Below are 25,816 nucleotides of genomic sequence, written 5' to 3' on the forward strand. Positions count from 1 at the left end.
ACTGGTGAAGCTCCATATTGCCACACACTTTACTAGCAGTAAATAGCCAGGCCTTCTGTGAATTGGAGCCACTCCTCTCTCTAAGGGCTCATGCACACGAAAGTGTGCGCCCCGTGCTGTGGACTGCAAATAGCTATTTGCAACGCAAGGGTACTGGCTGTGTGCCCACTGTTTGCGGATGCAGACCCATTCGCTTGGGTCTGCGATCCACAGGATTCAGTCCGCACCACAAAAAGAATTAGAACATGATACTCTGTATTTTTGCGGTGCGAAAGCGCGGCCCTAAATTCAGGACCCTCACTTATTAGCTGGAGCTAAAAATGGCCACAAAAAGCATCTCTTTGAAGGACCTGATATGTTCATACTGTATGTAAACAGTCCATAGAGTTGAATGGTCAACAGGTAATGCTTCAAGGGATTGTCCACCTTTTCTACAGATTCTCCCCATCCCCCCCCATGTAACATGCAATTTTCTTAGTCATACAAGAAGTTTTTATTAGCATATTTACACGGCTGGATTAGATTTCTATTACAAACTTATTCACTTCCAATAGATAAGCTGGCTTTAAATAGTCCTTTAATTCATCCTTGCAAACCCAAACATAGTCTCTTTTCTTCTGATTTGTGAGCGAGGATTTACCCTTGAGCAGAGCTTTGAAAAAGAACACCTTGGCTCCTACTATATCTTCATTTCGCATTGTTTTTGGGAACTTGTACTTGTAAAAGCCACAAGGAGCATTTCCTAAGAAATGAGCCTCAATGCGATTATCTAGAGAGAGAAGAAAACAAAAATATTAGAAACTCCATCACCGATGAGATCTACCATTTCTACAGAGATCTTACAGCAATGTATAACCTTTTTAGGAACACCAGGCCATATACATAAGGTAACGGCTAGCTCCTGGGAGTTCCTTTAAAAACGTGCAACCTCATAGCAACCAAAGGACAAGAGATATTCTGCATCAAGACGCTTATGGGTGCCAACAAGTGGGTAAATGGGCATCGAGCACTGGGGCTCATCTTCACACTGCTCCACCCTCCGTTATTTTGGAGTCTTGTCTAAACTGTCTAGCCCTGGAGCTAGATTTCACTATTGCTAAAACTTTAGTGCATAATCTTCATGGACCTGGTCTGGAACCTAGTCCAACAATACAGTGAATGGCTGAATATAGAAGTTATGGTTCATATTATAGAACTGCCCTGCTATAAGGGCAGTTCTTATTTGTTGCCCTGCACTTTCATGCAAGACTTAAAGGGGTTGTCCTGTGTGTCCACATCGGAGATCAGAATCATTTACAAAATGTTGAGTGTAGATATTGCGGTTATATACTTGCTATGGTGCCCCCCAATGTTCTCTTAAAGGGGTTGTCTCATCCTTTCTGTTCTTCAGTGCAGGACTTTCGGCACTCTAGGGGGTGGTGCTGGGACGCAGCAACACCAACCACCCTTTAGGAGTGCGCACTTCATCTGTCTGCAGAGGAAAAGTGAGCTGCTCCCTGCAATGGCAGGATCCTGGAAGCAGTACAAAAGAGGGAGGCAAGCAAGTGAAGCCCCCAGGGTGCTGCACCAAGACGGCAGTCTTGGTGCAGCACCCTGGGGGCTTCACTTGCTTGCCTCCCTCTTTTGTACTGCTCCCAGGATCCTGCCATTGCAGGGAGCAGCTCACAGTACATAGGGTGTAGGGAGCTACTGCGCATGAGCGGCTATCGGCGCTCGCTCCCGCGATCTCTGCCAATACAGAAGCCGGTGCTTCACAACCAACTAAGCAGACGCGGCCAACCCCTGACAATGAGCAGTGCATAAAAGACTACAAAAAGGAGATTTTTGTATAACTTACCAGTTAAATCTCTTTCTCGCTCTTCCTTGGGGAACACAGACCTTGGGTATAGCTCAGCTCCCTAGGAGGCGTGACACTAAGTAAAACTGTTAAGCCCCTCCTCCATCAGCTATACCCTCAGCCTGGAGATAGAGGCTACCAGTTGCGTGTCCAAGTAGTGAAAGGAAAACAACCAATAACAGGAACAACCAACCAGCAACCCAACGGGCGCCAAACCATAACCCTGTAATCAAACACAGAAGGGTGGGTGCTGTGTCCCCCAAGGAAGAGCGAGAAAGAGATTTAACTGGTAAGTTATACAAAAATCTCCTTTTCTCGCCCATTTTCCTTGGGGGACACAGACCTTGGGACGTTCAAGAGCAGTCCAAGAAGGGAGGGACCACAAACCCAAGGCGGAACACCACCAGAGCATCAGGAAACCGCTGCCTGCAAAACCAGGCGGCCCAAAGCAGCATCCGCTGATGCATGCGTATGCACTCTATAGAACTTTGTGAAAGTGTGCAGAGAGGACCAAGTGGCTGCCTTGCACAACTGTTCAGCCGAGGCCCGATGCCTCTGCGCCCAGGAAGCACCGACTGCTCTGGTGGAATGAGCAGTGATGCCGAAAGGCGGAGCTCTGCCCTTGGCTCGATAAGCCTCAGACACCGCCAGTTTAATGAAACGGCAATAGCCACCTTGGAGACCGCCAAACCCTTGCGCGAACCCTCCGGAACCAAAAACAGGGAGTCCGTGCGCGAAAGGATCCGGTGACCTCCAAGTAAATCCTCAACGCCCTGACCACATCCAGACGGTGCAGTTCCCGTTCTCTGGGGTGGGAAGGAGAGGGACAGAGCGACGGAAGGACGATGTCCTCATTGATGTGAAAGGCGGAAACCACCTTTGGCAGGAAGGTCGGGACAGGCCGAAGCACAACCTTATCCTGGTGGAAGACCAGGAAAGGGTCGGAGCAAGAAAGAGCCGCTAACTCCGACACCCGTCGGAGAGACGTGATGGCCACAAGAAAGATGACCTTGCAGGACAGAAGACGAAGGGAGACTTCCCGTAAAGGCTCGAAGGGGGCGGATTGGAGCGCCGAGAGCACCACATTCAGGTCCCAGGAAGGAACTGGAGGGCGGTACGGCGGAACAGAGTGAGCCACCCCTTGTAAGAAGGTCTTAATGGGCCCTAGAGGGGCCAGGGGACGCTGGAGAAGAATAGACAGCGCCGAAATCTGTCCCTTCAGAGAACTGAGGCTCAGCCCCAGGTCCAGACCCGACTGGAGGAAGGACAGGAGTGTGGGAAGGGAGAATCGGAGAGGAGGGATGCTCCGGGACTCACAGAACCCCAGATAGGACCTCCAAACCCGATAGTAGATCCTAGAGGATACAGGCTTACGAGCACGGATCATGGTGCGGATTACGTCCGCGGAGAAACCCCGTCGCGTTAAGACGGCGGTCTCAATAGCCACGCCGTCAAACGTAGCGAGCCTAAATGCTCGTGGAAGATCGGTCCCTGAGAGAGAAGGTCTTCCCTGGAGGGCAGTGGCCACGGTGCGTCTGCCAACAGCAACATTAGGTCGGCGTACCAAGACCGGCGGGGCCAATCCGGGGCGATTAAAATCGCGGGAACGCCCTCCCTCCGAAGAAGGGAGAATTCGCGCCACGGAAGGACGAGCGCGTCGGCGCCGTATGCCTTCGGGTCCCGTGCCCTGGCCAGGTATAGGGGGACCTTGTGGTTGAATTTGGAAGCCATGAGGTCCACGTCGGGGCGACCCCAGCGAAGACAAAGGGCTTCGAACACCTCTGGGTGCAGGGACCATTCTCCCGGGTCGATGGTGGACCGGCTGAGGAAATCCGCCGCCCAGTTGTCCACCCCCGGGATGTAAATCGCAGATAAGGCCGGCACGTGCGTCTCCGCCCAGAGGAGAATGAGGGTCACCTCTTGCATCGCTGCAGCGCTGCGAGTGCCTCCCTGATGGTTTATGTATGCCACAGCCGTGGCATTGTCCGATTGGATCCGAACAGGGTGGCCCTTCAGTAGATGGGTCCAGTGTCTGAGGGACAGAAAAATCGCCCTCAGTTCCAGAATATTGATTGGAAGTCTGGACTCCGATAGAGACCAAACGCCCTGGACGGACCGGGGAGGGAAAACCCCCCCCCACCCCCGTAAGCTGGCATCGGTGGTAATCACCAGCCAGTTCAGTGGGAGGAAGGACTTCCCCCTTAGAGGGATATGCAACCACCAGCTAAGGGAAGCCCGAGCCAGGGGAGGCAGAAGAAAGGTCCTGTCCAGACTCCCCGGTGATTTGTCCCAGGCCGACAGAATTGCCCTCTGAAAGGTGCGGGATCGGAATTGTGCGAACGGCACCGCTTCGAAACAGGCAACCATCTTTCCCAACAACCGCATGCTGGATCTGAGGGAAGGGCGGCGATGACGGAGGAGACTGTGAACCGACCCGCGAAGGGCCAGACGCTTGTCCGACGGGAGGCGGACCTCCGCCAACTCTGTATCCAGGAGCATCCCCAGGAAGATCAGCCGTCTGGAGGGGATAAGGGAAGACTTGGGGTGGTTGATAACCCAACCGAACCGCGTCAGGGTCTCCAGGGTGAGGTCCACACTGCCGGATGCCTGAGAGAAGGAGGGTGCCTTGACCAGGATGTCGTCCAAGTATGGGAGAAGAAAAACACTTCTTGAACGTAGAAGGGCCAAGACAGGGGCCAGGACCTTGGTGAACACCCGAGGAGCCGTCGCCAGACCAAAGGGAAGGGCGACGAATTGGAAGTGATCGTCCCCCACCGCGAAGCGCAGGAAGCGGTGATGACATGGAGCAACCGGAACGTGGAGGTATGCATCCTGAATGTCGATCGAAACCATGAAATCCCCTCTTTCCAGGGAGGCCACTGCGGACCTGAGAGACTCCATCCGGAATCTCTGTAGTCGGAGAAAACGGTTCAGGCGTTTTAGGTCCAAGATCGGTCGCACTGAGCCTTCCTTCTTGGGAACCACAAAGAGGTTCGAGTAGAACCCCCTGAACCTTTCCGTCGGAGGCACGGGGGCGACGACACCCTTGTCCATTAGAGAGCGAATAGCCGCGAAGAAGGCGGCCGCTCGTACGGGATCCCGCGGAGGACGGGATCGGAAGAAACGGTCTGGCGGAATGGACGCAAATTCGATCTTGTATCCGCAAGATACAATCTCGAGCGCCCATGCGTCTGAGATGTGGGCCCGCCATACGTTCCTGAACAGGAGAAGGCGGCCCCCCACCCGGGTGGGTGGGGGCGCACCTTCAGGCAGAGGGCTGCTGGCCTGTGGGAGCCCGTGCAGGCTGGGACTTGCGCCAGGTAGGTTGCGTCCGAAAAAACGGCTTCTTGCGCCTATCTTGGGCTGGGCCAGAGGAAGAAGAACTGGCCGCGGGTCTAGACCCGGTGGTCTTGCGAAAGGACCGAAACCGGGACGAACCAGCGCGACCACGGGGGCGCCCTTTGGCCTGGACTGGGGGAGGAGAGTACTCTTCCCACCCGTGGCCTCTGATATAAGTTCGTCCAGACGGGTCCCGAATAGGCGGGAACCCGTAAATGGTAGGCCGGCCAAAGAGCGTTTGGAAGCGGCGTCCGCCGCCCAAACCTTCAGCCAGAGTTCCCTCCTGACAGAAACTGCCAGGGCAGAGGAACGGGCAATGAGGGCACCCGCATCAAGGGAGGCCTCACAGACGAATTTTCCGGCCTGAACAATTAGTTGGGCTAAGGAGCGGAGGTCCTGAACAGGGACGTCCGACCCTAACTCCCGTTCCAGTTGCAAACCCCATTCAGAGACCGCTTTACCAACCCAGGCGGAGGCAAAGACCGGTCTAAGGGCCGAACCAGAGGCAGTAAATATGGCCTTGGAGAGGGATTCCGTACGACGGTCCTCAACAGACTGGAGGGAAGATCCGTCCTGTACCGGAATAGTAGTGCTTTTGGACAGGCGAGCCACGGGAGGATCAACCTTAGGCGGGGATGTCCACGTGGTCACAGAATCCGCTGGAAAGGGATAGCAAATGTCCAGCTTTTTGGGTGTAATAAAGCGGACGTTAGGCCGGGTCCAAGCCTTGGATACCACAGAAGAAAAATCAGCGTGTATGGGAAAAAACCTTGGAGGCCTGTCTGGGGCGGAGAAAGGACACGCCGGCCTGTTCGGAGCTGGGGGGGTCATCGTGTATCTGAAAGGTATCACGGATGCTAGCGATAAGATGCCCCACCGCGGACGCCAATTTGGACGGAAGCTCTGAGTCCATGTCCACGTCCGAATCCGCCAGTTCTCCCTCAGAAAGTGTATCCCTTTGAGAGGATAGACTCGACTGAGCTCGCACGCATGGCGGAGAGAGCGAAGCATCTGGAGAAGATGTGCGCTCAACCCTTGAACGTTTCTGAGTATGCCGGGCCCTGGAAGATTCGCTGGGAGGCAGGGAACCAGTGGGGGCGGCAGAAACGGTAGTCCCAGCGGGTGCGACAGGGATTGTGGCAGCCTGCGGGAGAGGCGGTCTATCCACGAGACGGCCCACTACGTGTGTAAGGCTTTCCACTGCCTGAGACAGAGACCTAGCCCAGTCAGGGGGTTCAGAGGCACCGGGGGTCGCAGCGGGAAGCGGGCCCTGCATCGGGGCCTGACATGCAAGGCAATGCGGCTCAGATTGTCCACGCGGAAAAAGTTCCTTACAGGCGGTACAGGCATGGTACCAGGGTTTGGGGGCACCCGTGGGATCTGACATGCTGAAAGGTGGTTGTACTCTAATACAGAGACCACAAAGGGTTATAGCAGCTATGACCAGGAGGGTTAGGAGAGGGTTAACTGTCCTACCAGTGCCTCAGAAGAACGTCAGGAGTAGAGATGGAGCAGATCAGCAGCAGCAGAGAGCAGCAACAGCAGTGAGCCAGCAGATAGCGCCCACAGAAGCCGAGCGATGTACACAGGAGTTTAGAGTCCCCCACCGTGTCTCAGCTTCCTGTCAGGAGTAAGGAAGCGCGGGAAATCTCAGCAGAATCGCGGGGAAAACAAGCTCCGCCCCCTCCAGCGCTTGCTCCGCCCCCAACAGGACGCGCGCGTAAGCCACGCCCCCTGCTGCCGAAAATGCTCTCAGGGCTAAGAAGAAGCCAGATGCCAGAAAATAAAGGGCCCGCAGGCCCCTGGAGTGCGGCGATTTGCCCAGGTGGGTGACCCTCTGCCACCAAGTCCCCTGTTTCGCCGAGAAACAAGCTCCGCCGCGATCTGCCCATGTCGGGCATAAGCCCCGCCCCCCGATCGGAACGGAGCGGGCGGCGGCGGGAAGGGAGAGAGGGAGAGAGAATGCCGGGCTGAAGAAAGCAGCGTGGGGGGGAACGGCGTGGAGGAAGGCGGCCCCCCTGCTGAGGATAACCTGAGGGGAGCTGGGGAGGGTCTGCTTGAGCGCTCAGAATAAGCGACCACGGGTGCCCCCCTTACCCAGAGGGGTAGGTGCTGCAAATAGGGACGGGGTATGGGCTGGAATAGCCATCTCACCGAACAACGTCTTCACCCTCAGTTCCTTCCAGCAGGGTCGCCCCTTCAGCCACTGGCACCGCAGTGGCAGGAAGCTGGTAGAGGGGCTTGGCGTGCGGGCGACCCCCTAGCTGGCGGGATGTAGGGGAGCCATTGCTGCCCAGATCCTCCTATTGCTTCTGTGGGGGAGGCAGCAGTGCAGATAAATTGGCACTGGCGCAGCTCAACCCCGGGAGAGCAGAGAGGTCCATGCGTCTCTGGTATCCCTAGGAAAAAGTAAAATAACAAAATTAGAAAAATAAAATATCAAGGAGAAAACAGCCCTGCAGTAGCAGGGAGTGTCTTGCCTCCTTGGACACTAAGCTAAAACTGGTAGCCTCTATCTCCAGGCTGAGGGTATAGCTGATGGAGGAGGGGCTTAACAGTTTTACTTAGTGTCACGCCTCCTAGGGAGCTGAGCTATACCCAAGGTCTGTGTCCCCCAAGGAAAATGGGCGAGAAATGACACTTTACCAGGGGAGGCGACAACATTGTATGAAGAAGTATATTAGTAAGTTCTTTATCATGGCGTTCTATTTAACATATATACTAATGTTCTAAGTGAGACAACCCCTTTGATTTCCTCTCAGAACTTCCACCAGAATTGTCCAGTGCTGAAGATCATTTGCTGGTATGTCGGCACCACTGTCTGATACATGTGCCCTAGGGGGTGCTCAGACCGTGTTCATGTATGACCTTACCCTTGGGGGTACTTTGATGTAATTTGTTTGAGTAGAGGGTATGTGGCTTAGGAATGTTAAGAACCGCTGCTTGAGGATGATGGGACAGGCAGAGCCCGAGATCAAGAACATACCTGACAAGTCAGAAAGGGCTCGCTCCGCTGTCTGCCTCATTGTTTCTCCAGCCACCCACTCAATCTGAGGGAACATCCAGATATCTTCATTGCCAATCTTCTCTTTAACCAGTAGGACTAAATTATTTTCTAGTTTCCTGTTGAGTGACGTCCGATCATTCTTTTCATCTGCTTCTGTAACCAACGGGAAACAGTCATCATGCACAGACTGTGCAAATTATGATCCTGTACACTGAGCATGGCCGACGTATGCCATTTATGGTAAGTCGTTAGGGCCCACTTACATGGAGAGATCATCAAGGCACAAAATATCATACGAGTGCATATTCCTGATAATTGCCCTGTGTAAATACAGGTACATCTGTCCTTTGTGGCACACAGAATCATTGTTTGTCAGCAGCTTATAGCTCTATTTAGCTGCTGACAATGATTTGTGTATAGGGATGAATGATCGTAATAGCAATCATTCATCCACATGGAGGGGGCAATTGTTCACCATCATTGCCCACTAACATTTAAGTACAGCAAACTGCTCGCTCATGCACATTGCCCCGAGTATCAAGCCTTTATTCTACCCCGGAGGAGTCTATTTTCTCTCCTCCTCCTTAATCTGACCTTACAAAGGAGACTAACGCTGGGTTCACACCTGAGCGTTTTACAGCGCGTTCCTACGCGCTGTAAAACGCACAACAGGCAAGAACCAATGATTCCCTATGGGAAGGGTTCACACCTGGGCGTTTTACAGCGCGTACGATCGCGCTGTAAAACGCCCGACGCTCAAACAAGTACAGGAGCTTTTTTTGGCGCGTTTGACGCGCGTTTGGGCCATAGACTCTTTGGACAACACTGCTGTCAATCACCCAAACGCGCGTCAAACGCGCGTTCACTATTAAAAAAAACGTGCAACAAAAACGCGCGTTTGAGAAACGCCTAGGTGTGAACCCAGCGTTACTCCACTATAAACATACATGCTATGCCAAGCATGCAGAACTATGTCAATGGGAAGAGTAGAATAAGCTGCTGCCAGAAGTGGATCTGTCGCAGGAACAGAGGATAACCATGTTGATTTCTCTTCGTCTGCCATAAGTAGACCCCATAACACGTAGGATGGCCAACCAGGTCCACCAAGACTGCTGGGTTTGGATGAATTTTATACAATGTTACCTACCCCAATCCCTACAAAGTACAGTACTATGTGAAAAGGACTGCGGCCCCTGAGTCTAGATCACTAATTTATATATCGGTACTTACCCCCAGCAGTTGCCATGTGACTGCAAACAGACACTGAAATACAGAGAGGACTCCTGGAGTGTATTATGCATGCACGCTCAGCAGTCCTCTCAGTGTATTACAGCGTTGTTTGTGGGCGCACAGTGAGGGAAGGGGGGGCGGCAAGTATCCACATACAAACTGGTGAATCAGAGTCAGGGGCAGCAATACTATTCATATAGTACTGTACTATCAGAAAATGACCGTTTAAATCACGTTTTTATGTTAAACATATTCTTAACCCTTTCTACACCGGGCCAGTTTTCGCCCTTCTGCCCATGTCATTTTTTGCAAATCTGATATCCGTCACTTTATGTGGTAATAACTTTGGAACCCTTATGTATCCAAGCCATTCTGAGAATGTTTTCTCTTGACACATTGTCCTTCATGATAGTCATAAACTTTAGTTAATATATTTAACCTTTATTTTTTATGAAAAAAAATCCCAAATTGACAATTTTAAAAAAAAATTATTAGCAATTTTCTAAATTTCTATTTCTCCGCTTTTAAAACAGAAAGTGATTTACTATTACTTAACATTCCCCATATGTCTACTTTATGTTGCCATCTTTTTGGAAATGTCATTTTATTTTTTTAGGACGTTAGAAAGCTTAGTTTAGAAGCAAATCTTGACATTTTTCTGAAAATGTCCAAAACCCACTTTTTAAAGGACCATTTCAGGTCTGAAGTCACTTTGTGGGGCTTACATAGTAGAAAGCCCCCATAAATGACCGCATTGTAGAAACTACACCCCTCAAGTTCCTTAAAACTGATTTTACTAACTTTCTTAACCCTTTGGCCCGGGCAAGAATTCTGCGCGGGTGCAATGCGTGAGGTCAACGTATTGCACCCGCACTGAATCCTGACCCATTCACTTCGCTGTGCAGATTAGTGGTGATTTTCACGCATCACTTGTGCATTGCGTGAAAAATCGCAGCATAATCTATATTCTGTGTTTTTTCACGCAGCGCAAGCCCCATAGAAATGAATGGGTCTGCGTAAGAATCGCAAGCAAGTGCGGATGCAGTGCGATTTTTCATGCATGGTTGCTAGGAGATGATGGGGATGAGCAAGCCCATTAAAGTCTAATCACTGTATTATTTTCCCTTATAACATGGTTATAAAGGAAAATAGCATTCTTAGTACAGAATGCCTACTAAAATGTGCCTTGAGGGGTTAAAAATAAATAAAGATTAACTCGCCTCATCCACTTTTTGGCGCAGCTGGCATAGTCGTCTTTCTTCTTCTTTCAGGACCTTTGATGACGTGATCGCGCTCACCACGTGGTAAATGTGGTGACGTCCGCGCAGGTCCTTCTGAATGAAGATTCTTCTATCTTCTTTCAGCAGGACCTGCGCTGACGTCACTGCGCTCACCATGTGGTGAGCGCGATTATGTCATCAGAGGTCCTTTTGCAGGTCCTGAAAGAAGGTTATGCCGGCTGCGCAAACAAGTGGATGAGGTGTTAATTTATTTTTATTTTTTTAACCCCTCAAGGCACATTTTAGTAGGCATTCTGTATTAAGAATGCTATTTTTCTTTATAACCATGTTATAAGGAAAATAATAAAATTAATAGAACACCAAACCCAAACTTCAGTGAAGTAGTCCGGGTTCTGGTATGGGTACCACATACAGTTTTTTCTCATGTGCGTGCAAAATGCATTGCACTAGCACAGAAAAAAAATGAATATCGGAAAAGCAATTGCAGTCTAAACTGACTGCAATTGCGTGCCTACTCACACGGGTTTCCCAAAATGCACACGCGATGCAACCGGAGCAAAGCTGGGATGCCTGTGTGAAAGAGGCCTTTTGGTGTTCCACAAGAATTAAAAAGGAAAATGGAGATGAAATTTCTAAATTTCACTTTTTCTTTTTTTAGCAGACTTTCAATTTTAATCCATTTTTTTCTTTAACACATCAAGAGTTAACAGCCAAACAAAACTCAATATTTATTGCCCCGATTCTGCGGTTTACAGAAACACCCCACATGTGGTCGTAAACTGAAAGGACACACGGTAGGATGCAGCAGAAAAATAACGTCATATGGTTTTTGGAAGGCAGATCTTGCTGGACTGGTTTTTAGATTTCATGTCACATTTGAAGCCCCCCTGATGCACCCTTACAGTAGAAATTCCCAAAAACTAAATTGTTAATTTTGGCACAGTTTTTATTTATTTTTACAGCGTTCACCTGGGGTCATGTGATATTTTTAATAGAGCAGATCATTACGGACGTGGCAATACAGAATATGTATACTTTTTCTTATTTAAGTTTTACACAATAGCATTTTTGAAACAAAAAAAATGTTTTAGTGACTCCATAGTCTGAGAGCCACAGCTTTTTTATTTTTTGACCGATTGTCTTAAGTAGGGTCTCATATTTTGTGGGGCATATGCCTTTTTGATCACTTGGTGTTGCAATTTTTGTGATGTAACGTGACAATTTCCTTTTTTTTTTTTTTTTTTTACTACACTATTTTATGGTGTTTATCATATCAGACAGGGTGGATCATGTGATATATTTAGATAGCTGGTCATTATGGACGTGGCAATACCTAGTGTGTGTGTGTTTTTCCTCCCTATTTTTTATTATGAAAACTGGGGAAAGGGGCGTTTATCTTTTTTTTTTTTTTTTACTTAAAACTTTATTTTTAGCAAACACTTTTTTTTCCCTTTTTTTGTTACACTTTATTTCTGTCCCACTCTGAGACTTCAACTTTGGAGGGTCTGATCCCCTCTGCAATGCATTACAAAACATCTGTATTGTAATGCATTGCCTTTTAGTGTATGACACTGAGTCATACACTAACATGTTGCCTAGGAGACCCAGCCTGAGGCTGGATCTCCTGGGCACCCGTAGAAGGCAGGTCCAGATGCTGTGCAAGGGATTGGGCTGCCTTGTCACGCATCGGGTCCCCGCCACAGCAGCACGGAGACTTAATGCGCTCCTTCACCCGCCGCAAAACACTTCTATGTCATAGTACATCACATGTCGGGAAGGGAGTAAAGAATTGTTGGGGAGGTTATGTTTGGTTTTCCATGTCAATATCTATAATTAAACCAAAACCATAATTTTCAGCAGTTTTTGCACTGGCCACTAAACCTAATAGGAGCCACTACTTGGCCTGTACAGGTCACTTTACTACAGTTGTCTGCTCATCTGTCATTCTAATTCTGCCTGTAATGATATCACCTATGTGTATAGATAAGACAGGATCCACTATTTACATTAGGTAATAGTCAAAGCTTATCTATTCTTTCCATGTACAATGACCTCTGCACAGGTCACACAGCATGCCTAGAAAACTCCCCATAGAAGTCAATGAGGTCCTCTCCTGACCATTGTGTTTATGGCCCATGGGGTAGCTGTAAAGCTATTGTCTTACCTTTCTAAATGCTGTTAAGAACAGCAAGACATCTTGGAGTTAGGATTTTGAGATACATGAGATGATGTCCATTTTCTTAGGTGACCGTACTTGACCACTTTGTGGTGTGTGTGAAAGACATTGGAAATTGAGGGCAGTACTCACCAGTAAGGCCTCTTTCACACTTGCGTTGTCCGGATCCGGCGTGTACTCCACTTGCCGGAATTACACGCCGGATCCGGAAAAACGCAAGTGTACTGAAAGCATTTGAAGACGGATCCGTCTTCAAAATGCTTTCAGTGTTAGGCTACTTTCACACTAGCGTTCGATCGGATCCGTTCTGAACGGATCCGATCATATTAATGCAGACGAAGGCTCCGTTCAGTACGGATCCGTCTGCATTAATAACTTAGAAAAAATTCTAAGTGTGAAAGTAGCCTGAGCGGATCCGTTCAGACTTTCAATGTAAAGTCAATGGGGGACGGATCCGCTTGAAGATTGAGCCATATGGTGACATCTTCAAGCGGATCCGTTCCCATTGACTTACATTGTAAGTCTGAACGGATCCGCTCGCCTCCGCACGGCCAGGCGGACAGCTGAACGCTGCAAGCAGCGTTAAGCTGTCCACCTGTCCGTGCGGAGGCGAGCGGAGCGGAGGCTGAACGCCGCCAGACTGATGCAGTCTGAGCGGATCCGCTCCATTCAGACTGCATCAGGGCTGGACGGAGGCGTTCGGGTCCGCTCGTGAGCTCCTTCAAACGGAGCTCACGAACGGACCTATGAACGCTAGTGTGAAAGTAGCCTTACTATGGCAGCCAGGACGCTATTAAAGTCCTGGTTGCCATAGTAGGAGCGGGGAGCGAGGGAGCGGTATACTTACCATCCGCGCGGCTCCCGGGGCGCTCCAGAATGACGTCAGAGCGCCCCATGCGCATGGATGACGTGCCATGCGATCACGTCATCCATGCGCCTGGGGCGCCCTGACGTCATTCTGGAGCGCCCCGGGAGCCGCACGGACGGTAAGTATGCTGCTCCCCCGCTCCCCTTTACCATGGCTGCCGGGACTTTAGCGTCCCGGCAGCCATGGTAACCACTCTAAAAAAGCTAAACGTCGTATCCGGCAAAGCGCCGAAACGATGTTTAGCTTAAGGCCGGATCCGGATCAATGCCTTTCAATGGGCATTCATTCCGGATCCGGCCTTGCGGCAAGTCTTCAGTTTTTTGGGCCGGAGCAAAAAGCGCAGCATGCTGCGCTATTTTCTCCGGCCAAAAAACGCTCCGTTCCGGAACTGAAGACATCCTGATGCATCCTGAACGGATTTCACTCCATTCAGAATGCATGGGGATAATCCTGATCAGGATTCTTCCGGCATAGAGCCCCGACGACGGAACTCTATGCCGGAAGACCATAACGCAGGTGTGAAAGAACCCTAACATGAAGAGTGTATATTTCAGAATGTGGCAAAGTTTTCCTAGAATGTTACTTTCTTAGTGACCTTCCAGTCAGGAGCCCAAAAATGATATGCAAGTCAGCTTCTACAGGGGATGATCAGATATTGTTCCATGAGTAGATTTGTTTTAGCTCAGCTCCATTCGGGTAGTGCTGTGATCTATGCCTACAGTTTAGCTACATGGAGTTGAACACGTGTCCCGCCCATCATCTTATTGGTTTAGGCTTCTGCAGAGCAACAGTCTGAACCAATGATGAAGCAGGAGGAGTGTCTTGGACTACAGTACCGCAGACTAGGCACTGTAACTAACCTGTAGTCACCAATCCCAGCTCTCCACAAATGGAGCTGAGCTAAAAGAAGCCATAGAGCAAGATCTAGGAAAAATAAACAGCAGGTGATCACGGACCGTAGGTACTGACTTACATATCTTTTTTGAGCTCCTGATTGGAGAGTTGCTTTAAGTTTTTCCTCGTCATATTTCGGCCATCCTACTGAACCTCTAGAAAACACTCGTGGCACTACCTGTTACTCTTGGAGCTAGTTTCATTTGCTTCCATTTTTGTTCCCATGTATCTTCCAGGTCTTGTGCCATCACTATGTCCTGCTCCTCCTCTTCATCAGAATCATACAGGTCAGACTGCTTCCTCCGCAGACGCTCTGCATCTTTCATAAGCTGGAGCTCATGATCTGAATAGAAACTTTTCTCCAGGTCAATCTAAAATATATGAGGAATGCCGACAACTGATTAGTGAATGACCTTTAATACTATTGTCAATGTTCTGAAAAATGGCCCCTGGGTTATGCTGGCCTTATTATTACAGCAGTTTCTGGAATTCAACTCTGACCAGATCACTGTATGTGTCTAGGCAGATGAAAGGAGAATGGAAACAGTGACAAGAGCCCTCAAGAGGTTCTTAAAAAACCACCCTAGTCAAAGGAATACAGATAGAAGTATAGAGCCCCCATAGACGAACCTAGTCCCCTTCATTCTTTACCAGAAACAGCCTTGTACTTTTAGTAGTGCCTGGCATAAGGTTGCTGCTATGTATTTTTATGGTTTATTTGGCTTGTAAAATGACACTTCATTTTATAATTTCAGTCTGGCCAGCATGTATGGCTGTGGCCAGACAGTTCACCACAGCGTTGTCCTGTTCAAGTCATAGGGACCAAGCTGTAAAAACAGGCACAGACGCTACTAAGAGACAGAGCAGTGTCTGGTAAATAATGAAGGGGGCGCAGTGCTTGCTGGAGCAGCCCCATTTCAAATAGTTGGTTGGCAGGGTTGCCAAAAGTCAAGCCTATCCTAGAAACGGACAATCAACCTTAAAGGACCAGATAACTGCACTGATTACACACTGACATACGATGAAAAGTCCATCATGTGAATGCGGTCATAGGGATCTACTATCTGGCCACCACTGACCTAGAGTCAACTTCCACCCTGTCCAATATGCCATTTTGGAGCTAAACGGTAGAGAACTAGAAAGATGACAATTACTCTTACCGGTAATTTGATTTCCCGTAGCCTTCACAATGGCACTGATAGGAGCTTGATCCCGCCTCCCATGGACAGGATACAACAGCGGAAGCCAAAATAGAGACACCTCCTCCAGTTAACAGAGAACCGAAGATAAATTATAACATAAGAATATAAACTATGAATAGGACCCAAAACACTATATATACAGACGTGGACAAAATTGTTGGTACCCTTTGGTCAATGAAAGAAAAAGTCACAATGGTCACAGAAATAACTTTAATCTGACAAAAGTAATAATAAATTAAAATTCTATAAATTTTAACCAATGAAAGTCAGACATTGTTTTTCAACCATGCTTCAACAGAATTATGTAAAAAAATAAACTCATGAAACAGGCATGGACAAAAATGATGGTACCCCTAACTTAATATTTTGTTGCGCAACCTTTTGAGGCAATCACTGCAATCAAACGCTTCCTGTAACTGTCAATGAGACATCTGCACCTCTCAGCAGGTATTTTGGCCCACTCCTCATGAGCAAACTGCTCCAGTTGTGTCCGGTTTGAAGGGTGCCTTTTCCAGACTGCATGTTTCAGCTCCTTCCAAAGATGCTCAATAGGATTGAGGTCAGGGCTCATAGAAGGCCACTTTAGAATAGTCCAATTTTTTCCTCTTAGCCATTCTTGGGTGTTTTTAGCGGTGTGTTTTGGGTCATTGTCCTGTTGCAAGACCCATGACCTGCGACTGAGACCAAGCTTTCTGACACTGGCTAGTACATTTCTCTCTAGAATTCCTTGATAGTCTTGAGATTTCATTGTACCCTGCACAGATTCAAGACACCCTGTGCCAGACGCAGCAAAGCAGCCCCAGAACATAACAGAGCCTCCTCCATGTTTCACAGTAGGGACAGTGTTCTTTTCTTGATATGCTTCATTTTTTCGTCTGTGAACATACAGCTGATGTGCCTTGGCAAAAACTTCGATTTTTGTCTCATCTGTCCACAGGACATTCTCCCAGAAGCTTTGTGGCTTGTCAACATGTAGTTTGGCATATTCCAGTCTTGCTTTTTTATGATTCGTTTTCAACAATGGTGTCCTACTTGGTCGTCTCCCATGTAGTCCACTTTGGCTCAAACAACGACGGATGGTGCGATCTGACACTGATGTTCCTTGAGCATGAAGTTCACCTTGAATCTCTTTAGAAGTCTTTCTAGGCTCTTTTGTTACCATTCGGATTATCCGTCTCTTAGATTTGTCATCAATTTTCCTCCTGCGGCCACGTCCAGGGAGGTTGGCTACAGTCCCATGGATCTTAAACTTATGAATAATATGTGCAACTGTACTCACAGGAACATCTAGTTGCTTGGAGATGGTCTTATAGCCTTTACCTTTAACATGCTTGTCTATAATTTTCTTTCTGATCTCTTGAGACAGCTCTTTCCTTTGCTTCCTCTGGTCCATGTCGAGTGTGGTACACACCATATCACCAAACAACACAGTGATTACCTGGAGCCATATATATAGGCCCAATGGCTGATTACAAGGTTGTAGACACCTGTGATGCTAATTAGTGGACACACCTTGAATTAACATGTCCCTTTGGTCACATTATGTTCTGTGTTTTCTAGGGGTACCATCATTTTTGTCCATGCCTGTTTCATGAGTTTATTTTTTTACATAATTCTGTTGAAGCATGGTTGAAAAACAATGTCTGACTTTCATTGGTTAACATTTATAGAATTTTAATTTATTATTACTTTTGTCAGATTAAAGTTATTTCTGTGACCATTGTGACTTTTTCTTTCATTGACCAAAGGGTACCAACAATTTTGTCCACGTCTGTATGTATATATGAAAAGTTTAAAAGTACAAACTTTTATAATTTTTTTATTTTATTTTTTTTGGGGAGGGGGGACCCCAGTGCTGTTGTAAAGGCTACGGGAAATCAAGTTACCGCTAAGAATAATTGTCATCTTTCCCTTTTTTTTTTTTTAGGGAGGGACCACAGCTGAAAGGACTTTCCGTCCAAACGCCAGATCCTGGTTAGCCATAACATCAAGTTTATAATGCCTGAAGAAGGTGATGGAGTTGGACCTTGTGGCAGCCTTACATAACTGATCCACAGCAGCCGCTCCTCTTTCTGCCCAAGAGGTGGACAGAGCCCTAGTGGAATGGGCCTTCAACCCTAAGGGAGGAGAAATCCTCTTCTCTTTATAACACAGGACGATGGTTTATTTTATCCATCTGGCTATTGAAGCCTTAGAGGCTCCAAGACCCCCATTTCCTTCCTGAAACCTGGAAAAGGAGATGATCAGACTTTCTAAAGCAGGGATGGCCAACCTGAGGCTCTCCAGCTGTTGCAAAACTACAACTCCCAGCATGCCCACGCTGCCTACAGCAGGGCATGGTGGGAGTTGTAGTTTTACAACAGCTGGAGAGCCTCAGGTCAGCCATCCCTGTTCTAAAAGGAATCTGTAGCCTCAAGGTACTGTAGAAGAGAACGCCTGACATCTAGATGATGAAACATTATTTCCTGATCTGAAGAAGCACAAATGGATGGTAAAACAATTTCCTGCTGGCAATGAAACGTCGAGAAAACCTTTGGAAGGAAAGCAGCGGAGAGTCTAAGAATCACCCTAAAAAAACAAAACAGTGAGGTAAGGTTGCTTACAGGAAAGGGCCTGGATCTCCCCCACCCTCCTAGCCATGGTTATAGCGATAAGAAAAGTGTTTTTTAGCGTCAATCTTAGGGATATCTCTGAAAGAGGTTCAAAGAACATGGACTTTAGAGCAGAGAGGACCAGGTTTAGATCCGGGGGGGGGGACGACGACTTCAACATAGAAGGAAGGACATAGCCTGCTTGCGCATTTAAAGGGGTTGTCCCACTTCATAAAATAGGTTTTATCTAATCTATTTACCCCCACACAACATATCTTCCTATCCATGTTATTATCCAAAAGCTACCTTTCATTCAAAAAATCATGTAAAGCGATTCCTTTGTTGTTTTCTGTATCCCATGGATACGGCCTCTTTCGTCCGGCCGCATCGCTGTGCCGCGCCTGCGCACAACAGCTGAACCAGTACTCGGGCCGCCTCTCCATTCTTACAAGTACGCGCACGCCCGCGCATGCGCAAATACAGCAGGCGGGTGCCGGAATCAAATAGCCGGCACCCGACCTCTATGACAGGGAGCGGGACCTTAGGGTTTAACTGCCGCTGATCGCAGCCCCCTATCATAGAGGTCGGGTGCCGGCTATTTCACTCCGGCACCCACCTCCTGCATTTGTATTAACATTGGTGGCGCAGTGCGCCCCCCCCCCCCCAGTATAATATACATTCAGTGCGGCCACCCCCCCCCAGTATAAAATACATTCAGTGCGCCCCCCCCCCCAGTATAATATACATTCAGTGCGGCCACCCCCCCCCCAGTATAATATACATTCAGTGCGGCCACCCCCCCCCCCCAGTATAATATACATTCAGTGCGGCCACCCCCCCCCCCAGTATAATATACATTCAGTGCGGCCACCCCCCCCAGTATAATATACATTCAGTGCGGCCACCCCCCCCAGTATAATATACATTCAGTGCGCCCCCCCCCAGTATAATATACATTGGTGGCGCAGTGGGAAGTGCCAATGAGGGTTAAAAAAATAAATAAAAAATTAACTCACCTCCTCCAATTGATCGCACAGCTGCCGGTCTCCTGTTCTATCTTCAGGACCTGTGGTGACGTCACTGAGCTAATCACATGGTCCATTACCATGGTGATGGATCATATGATGTACCATGTGATGACCACAGTGATGTCACCAAAGGTCCTTTCACAGGTCCTAAAGATAGAACAGGAGACCGGCAGCTGCGCAATCAATTGGAGGAGGTGAGTTAGGGTTAAAAAAATAAATAAAAAATTAACTCACCTCCTCCAATTGATTGCGCAGCTGCCGGTCTCCTGTTCTATCTTTAGGACCTGTGAAAGGACCTTTGGTGACATCACTGTGGTCATCACATGGTACATCATATGATCCATCACCATGGTAATGGACCATGTGATTAGCTCAGTGACGTCACCACAGGTCCTGAAGATAGAACAGGAGACCGGCAGCTGTGCGATCAATTGGAGGAGGTGAGTTAATTTTTTATTTATTTTTTTAACCCTCATTGGCACTTCCCACTGCGCCACCAATGTTTATTATACTGGGGGGGTCCGCACTGAATGTATATTATACTGGGGGGGGGGGTGGCCGCACTGAATGTATATTATACTGGGGGGGGGGGGGGGGTGGCCGCACTGAATGTATATTATACTGGGGGGGGGGGGGGTGGCCGCACTGAATGTATATTATACTGGGGGGGGGGGGGGGGGGGTGGCCGCACTGAATGTATATTATACTGGGGGGGGGGGGGGGGGGTGGCCGCACTGAATGTATATTATACTGGGGGGGGGGTGGCCGCACTGAATGTATATTATACTGGGGGGGGGGGTGGCCGCACTGAATGTATATTATACTGGGGGGGGGGGGGGGGGGTGGCCGCACTGAATGTATATTATACTGGGGGGGGGGGTGGCCGCACTGAATGTATATTATACTGGGGGGGGGGGGGGGGTGGCCGCACTGAATGTATATTATACTGGGGGGGGGGGGGGGTGGCCGCACTGAATGTATATTATACTGGGGGGGGGGGGGGGGGGTGGCCGCACTGAATGTATATTATACTGGGGGGGGGGGGGGGGTGGCCGCACTGAATGTATATTATACTGGGGGGGGGGGGTGGCCGCACTGAATGTATATTATACTGGGGGGGGGGGGGGGTGGCCGCACTGAATGTATATTATACTGGGGGGGGGGGGGGTGGCCGCACTGAATGTATATTATACTGGGGGGGGGGTGGCCGCACTGAATGTATATTATACTGGGGGGGGGGGTGGCCGCACTGAATGTATATTATACTGGGGGGGGGGGTGGCCGCACTGAATGTATATTATACTGGGGGGGGGTGGCCGCACTGAATGTATATTATACTGGGGGGGGGGGTGGCCGCACTGAATGTATATTATACTGGGGGGGGGGTGGCCGCACTGAATGTATATTATACTGGGGGGGCGCACTATATGTATATTATACTGGGGGGGGGCCGCACTCAATGTTTATTATACTGGGGGGGGGGGGGGGGGGGACCTCACATACGGCTCCATGTGGATGACTCATACACATGAACGAGCACGCAGGGTGAGTCATGAGGAGGCGTGGCCTTCACTCAACTGCCTGAGAACCAGGAAGTTATCATCTACTGCTGATAAGATTAAAAAAGCAAAGTGGGACAACCCCTTTAAGGAATCTCCCAACTAGGGGGATTTCTGTCACCCCGATGTCCAAAAAAGCACTAAGGGCCGATACTTGAACTTTTAGCGTGCTGGTCCTGAGCCTCTTATCAAATCCAGTTTGCAAGAACTCTAAAATTAGGCTTATATTCAATCTACTCTGAGGATCCCAATGCTCACCTGCAAATAACAGGAAAGCTTTCCAAGTTCACAGATATATTTTGGAAGTGATCTGTTTCCTACTATGTAGCAAGGTCGATATGTCAGCCTCAGAAAACCCCTTTTCTTTTAACAAGATCCATTCAGCCTCCAAGCCGCTAAGTGTAGATGTTGAATGTTAGGATAAAAGGGCCGGACCCCGATGGAGAAGGTCCGGAATCTGAGGCAGAAACCAAAGTTCTGAAGCAGGGGGAACAAAGACCTTTTTGGCCAATAGGTGGCAATCATTATAACTTGTGCCTCTTCTTGTATCTTCAGAGTCCTTGCAATCTGAGAGAATGGTGGAAATGCGTAGAGAAGACCTCTGGGCCATGGTAGCATCTATTTAGATTCTCCTTGAGGCTGATGGAATAAAATGTTTCTACCTTCCTATTCTGTCTTGATGCGAACAGATCCAATACCGGAAGTCACCACCTATCTGTGATCTGACTGAAGATCGTCTGATTTAACGACCATTCTTCTATTCTGAGAGACTGCTGAGAAAATCCGCTAAAATATTTTCTTTTCCTCTTAAGTGAACTGCTGAAATGGATTTTAGGTTCTCTTTTCCCCCATCCGAATATCCTTCTTGAGACAGCCGCCAAGGGTTTGCTTCTCGTCCCTCATTGACTGTTTAAATATGCCACTGTCGTCGCATTGTCTGAGAATACCTTGACATGGTGGTGTTTGATAGATTGTTTCAAGCTTAGGAAGGCTTGGAAGACAGTTGTCAATTCTCTTAGGTTTGAAGATGCTAAAGCCATCTGAGGACTCATGTTCCTTGTACCATTTCCTGCAGAGCATGTGCTCTCCAAACTTTGCAAACTTTGCTGCTTGCATCGGTGGTTACTGTAATCTGATTCTTCGGCCACTACTGCACCCCTGTTTGTAGATGTTTCTCCACCAACTTAGGGATTTTTTTTATTAATTTTGTATTTTTTACTTGATATGGAATTTTTATTTCATTTTCTAGGGAACTGTGTGCCTGGTCCCAAGATGATGGGAGGAAAGACTGCAGGATCCTGGTGTGGGCCTGAGCCCAATTCAAGGAGGATATTATCAATGTTAGTAATCCCAGCAAGCGCATGATGTCTCTTATCGGTGCAATCTTTCTGGAATGGAAGATTCTGAGCTACCATGTTGATCTGCCTTTCTTGTGGTAAAAAGGAAGATAGATGGTGGGTGTCCAGGAGTACACCTAGAAATAATCTCTGTTGACTTGGAATTTGTCTTAACCAGGAACGGAACTCTATTTTGTGACCTGATTCTTTTTGCTTTAGGACCCAGGGGGAGGCTCCTATAGAATCCCAAGCTTGGCTGAACGCTAACAGCCTGCCCCCTACTGGACTTCTGGCGTCATTGAGACTTCTTGGAAGAAGAGTCAGAGTTGAATAAGAACCCTTACCCGGCCTCTAGAAGATCACCTTTTACCTGAAGACTCTTGTGTTTTGAGTCTTCTTTAATCTGTTTTGGGAACGAAAATGGTTTTCTTTGTTTGAAAAAAAGAAAAAAAAAAAAAAAAAAAAAGGGGATTCGGAAGGAAACCTTTTTCTATCTGAGGCTTTATCTAAAATAGCATCTAATGCAGATCCAAAGAGTCTATCCCCCTCACAGGGAATAGCACAAAGGCGACTCAGCCTGCATCCCCCGACCAGGATCTCAACCATATGGCTCTACGGGTGGCGTTCGATAGAGCTGTAAACCTGGCAGAGAGTCTCACCAGATCTGCAGAAGCGTCTGCCAAGAAATTTTATATGTCTTCAAGGCGAGGGAGGACTTTTGGGAAATTTTAGCTATCGGGGCATCAATCCTGGGGTCTTTTTCGCCCATGTTTCACAATCTGAATCTGCAAACTGATATTTTCATTTATAGGGTTTTGAAATAACGGGTCTTTTTTCCGGGTCTTTCCATTCCCTAGGTATAATGTCCTTTATATTATCATGAATAGGGAACACCTGTATTTTCTTTTCTCCCAAACCCTGAAACATTTGGTTAGGGCTAGATAAGGGTTCTTTAGCGTTTTCTAACTTCATAATTGCCCATATAGTTTTACTAGTCTGTATCCTCCGTGGAGCATAACCGAGGTCCGGAGCAGGCATCGGAGTCACCAGAGAAAAGTTCTTCTTCATCCAAGTCAAATACGTCCGAGCAAGGATCCACGGATTTTGAAGTAGATGGATGGGGAGAGGAGGGTGCCATACGGTGGTCTATTGCTGAATTGACCTCGTCCCTAATAAGGGTTCTAAGGTTTTTCATAAAAGATGGTGACTCTTCCGCTACCAACTTTTCCATACAGCGTGGACATAGCGTTTTTTTTTTTTCACTAGAATGGGGGGACACCCTTTCTGCACATCACACTTCTTTTTTGTGGGTTCACCACCCGAGGATTTCACAGGGCCAGCCTTTTACCTAAAGAATATATACATTATATTAGAACTAGACCCACACCAGCACCCGAGTAGTGATCACGGGATAGGAGCATATCATCCATCAACCCCAAATGGAGGAGGTCTCTTACCGGGCTGAGGGCCTAGCAGGGATCAGCAGGTCTGCGTGGGGCGTTGGCATCAGCGGAGGACATCCTTGCAGGTTTGGATCCTTGGCTAGGCATTTCATTTTCCAGGGAAAGCAGAGCCATATTTAAACTCTGCGCCCCCCCCCCCTCTTATTGGCTCTGCCCCCCTCTTATTGGCTCCGCCCCACGCCACGCCCCCCTCCGGCCTGCATGACTTCAGCCACTGCCAAAAGTGCGATCTATGCTGGCCGAGGAAGGGCAATGCGGCTCGTCACAGGATTCCTCCTGAAAGACGCGTGAGGTGATCTCCGCTACACAGTGGTAGGTACAGCCCGGGATGCGGGACTTACACCTAGGGACAGAGAAGGAGAGCCCACGCTCCACCCGAAGGCCTCTGTCCCCTGCTCAGCCCTCCCAAAAAGGGGAAGGATCCTTAGGCTGAGCGCATCAGAATTCTTAGCCAGCGCACCGACAAGGCTTCCACCCGTCCTGAGGAACAGGAAACAACTGGAGGAGGTTTCTTTATATTTTGGCTTCCGCTGTTTTCTGTCCATGGGAGGTGGGATCAAGCTCCTACCAGTGCCGGTGTGGAGGCAATACGGAAATATATTTGACTCCTGAAATACATAGCACACCACGAGAGCTTCAAAAAGCAGTCTGATCGAAGTCCGTACATTACGCGGTTCGGCCTGTATTACACCCGCCACCTCCACCGATCAGCTGAAGAAAGCGAGTACCGCTTCCTGATCATTACACTGCCCATTGTCTCACTTGCAGCGGTGACATAGTATAATTACAAGTACTCACTCCATTCAAGTAATGCGTCTTATGGGGTGAATACAGGAAAAAATATATAATTTGGCGGCTTGCCGTCGGACATCTTATACTACCTGGCTGCAGCTGCGGGTGCTGGGAGGAAGTGGCCGGACAGATGGTGGGGGATGCATGCTGCAGTTGGTGGCAGGCAGGGGCCAGCTGCCTCTGTGGGTGCTCCGTGTCTGGGCCCCTGCAGTGATTGGGCATGCAACGCTCTGATGCCCACCCGATCACCATGGCGTAATAGTACGTCAAAATGCGGCAAGTCACTTGCTGCCATGACGTACTATTACGTCATATGCTGGGAAGCGGTTAGGCTGTTCAGGCTTTATAATCACAGAAACTGGAGAAGAATAAAATATAAGATAATGAGGAATAACAATATATCATCATTTATCAAACTGGTGTAAAGTAGAACTGCCTTAGTTGCCTGTAGCAACCAATCAGATTCCAGCTTTCATTTTCCAAAGCAGATGTGATAAATACAAGGTGAGATCTGATTGGTTGCTATGGGCAACTAAGCCAGTTCTACTTTACACCATTTCGATAAATGACCCCAATAGTTATAAAAGGTGAGAGGAGGCCCCCTGGTTGTAGGGACAGGAGGGGCCACTGATCAGAACTAGTCAGCCTACAATGGCTGATAACAGAGGACACCGAGGCTATAGACAAGGACTTAGGGTTGACACTGCTGTACCTGCTGGAGCAGCTCATCGACCTCCTGCTGAATGGCTGTCTTGCTCCGGGACACCACTGCCGGCCTCTTCAAACACACAGCTCCGTGCAGCCTCCATGGAGACCCGGAGCTCCCAGGCGCCGAGGCCAGTCCTCTGCATCCCGCTACCGAAGCCCGTAAAACCAGTGCCCTACATGACAGCACGCCGGTCAGCAGCCTCCCTACAGGCGCGGCCATATTGGGAACACGTGATGTCAGCGCCGCTCCACAGACTGCACTTTACGGGGGGGGGGATAGAATGTTCTGACGTGAGGTAAACCCTGAAACTTCCGTAATAAAGAAGTCATTTGTACAATTAACATATTTATGTGCAAACTGAACAATCCCTGGTTCTTATTGTCACTTTATTACCCCCTACTATTCTAAGTAGAAATGGTTTAGTCCAAAGGTTGGCGCTGCCTATTTTACAGTGAGGGGGAGGTCAGTTTACCTTTTCTCTAGTTTTCCTTTAGTTACAATGACTAGAAAGAGGATGAAAGGTAATGTACTAATATGCGCTTA

The 25,816-nt window shown here is 48.5% G+C and overlaps 1 protein-coding gene across 2 annotated transcripts; it reads right to left on the reverse strand.

The window, feature by feature from the left end:
* Positions 1-474: 474 nt before the first annotated feature.
* MRPL46 (mitochondrial ribosomal protein L46) lies at positions 475-25,516 on the reverse strand. 2 transcript variants are annotated; one of them, XM_044283206.1, is made up of 4 exons: positions 25,277-25,516; positions 14,771-14,963; positions 8,163-8,333; positions 475-769 (listed from the first exon to the last, which is right to left on the reverse strand). In XM_044283206.1, the coding sequence occupies exons 1-4, from the start codon at positions 25,490-25,492 to the stop codon at positions 519-521; spliced, it is 831 nt and encodes a 276-aa protein (XP_044139141.1). In that variant the 5' UTR covers positions 25,493-25,516; the 3' UTR covers positions 475-518. The 2 variants fall into 2 exon arrangements, with proteins under 2 accessions (XP_044139141.1, XP_044139140.1); XM_044283205.1 differs by having other exon boundaries at positions 8,163-8,336; positions 25,277-25,515.
* Between the last annotated feature and the right edge of the window lie 300 nt (positions 25,517-25,816).

Source organism: Bufo gargarizans, chromosome 2, assembly GCF_014858855.1.
Source record: "Bufo gargarizans isolate SCDJY-AF-19 chromosome 2, ASM1485885v1, whole genome shotgun sequence".
Classification (NCBI taxonomy): Eukaryota; Metazoa; Chordata; class Amphibia; order Anura; family Bufonidae; genus Bufo; species Bufo gargarizans.

Excerpts from the sequence above, each read along its gene's own strand:
- MRPL46 (XM_044283205.1), bottom strand. The coding sequence starts at position 25,492 with ATGGCCGCGCCTGTAGGGAGGCTGCTGACCGGCGTGCTGTCATGTAGG. Across the intron at positions 14,964-25,276 it reads TCGATGAGCTGCTCCAGCAG|ATTGACCTGGAGAAAAGTTT; the intron begins GTACAGCAGTGT and ends CATATATTTTAG. Across the intron at positions 770-8,162 it reads AGCCCTTTCTGACTTGTCAG|ATAATCGCATTGAGGCTCAT; the intron begins GTATGTTCTTGA and ends TTCTCTCTCTAG.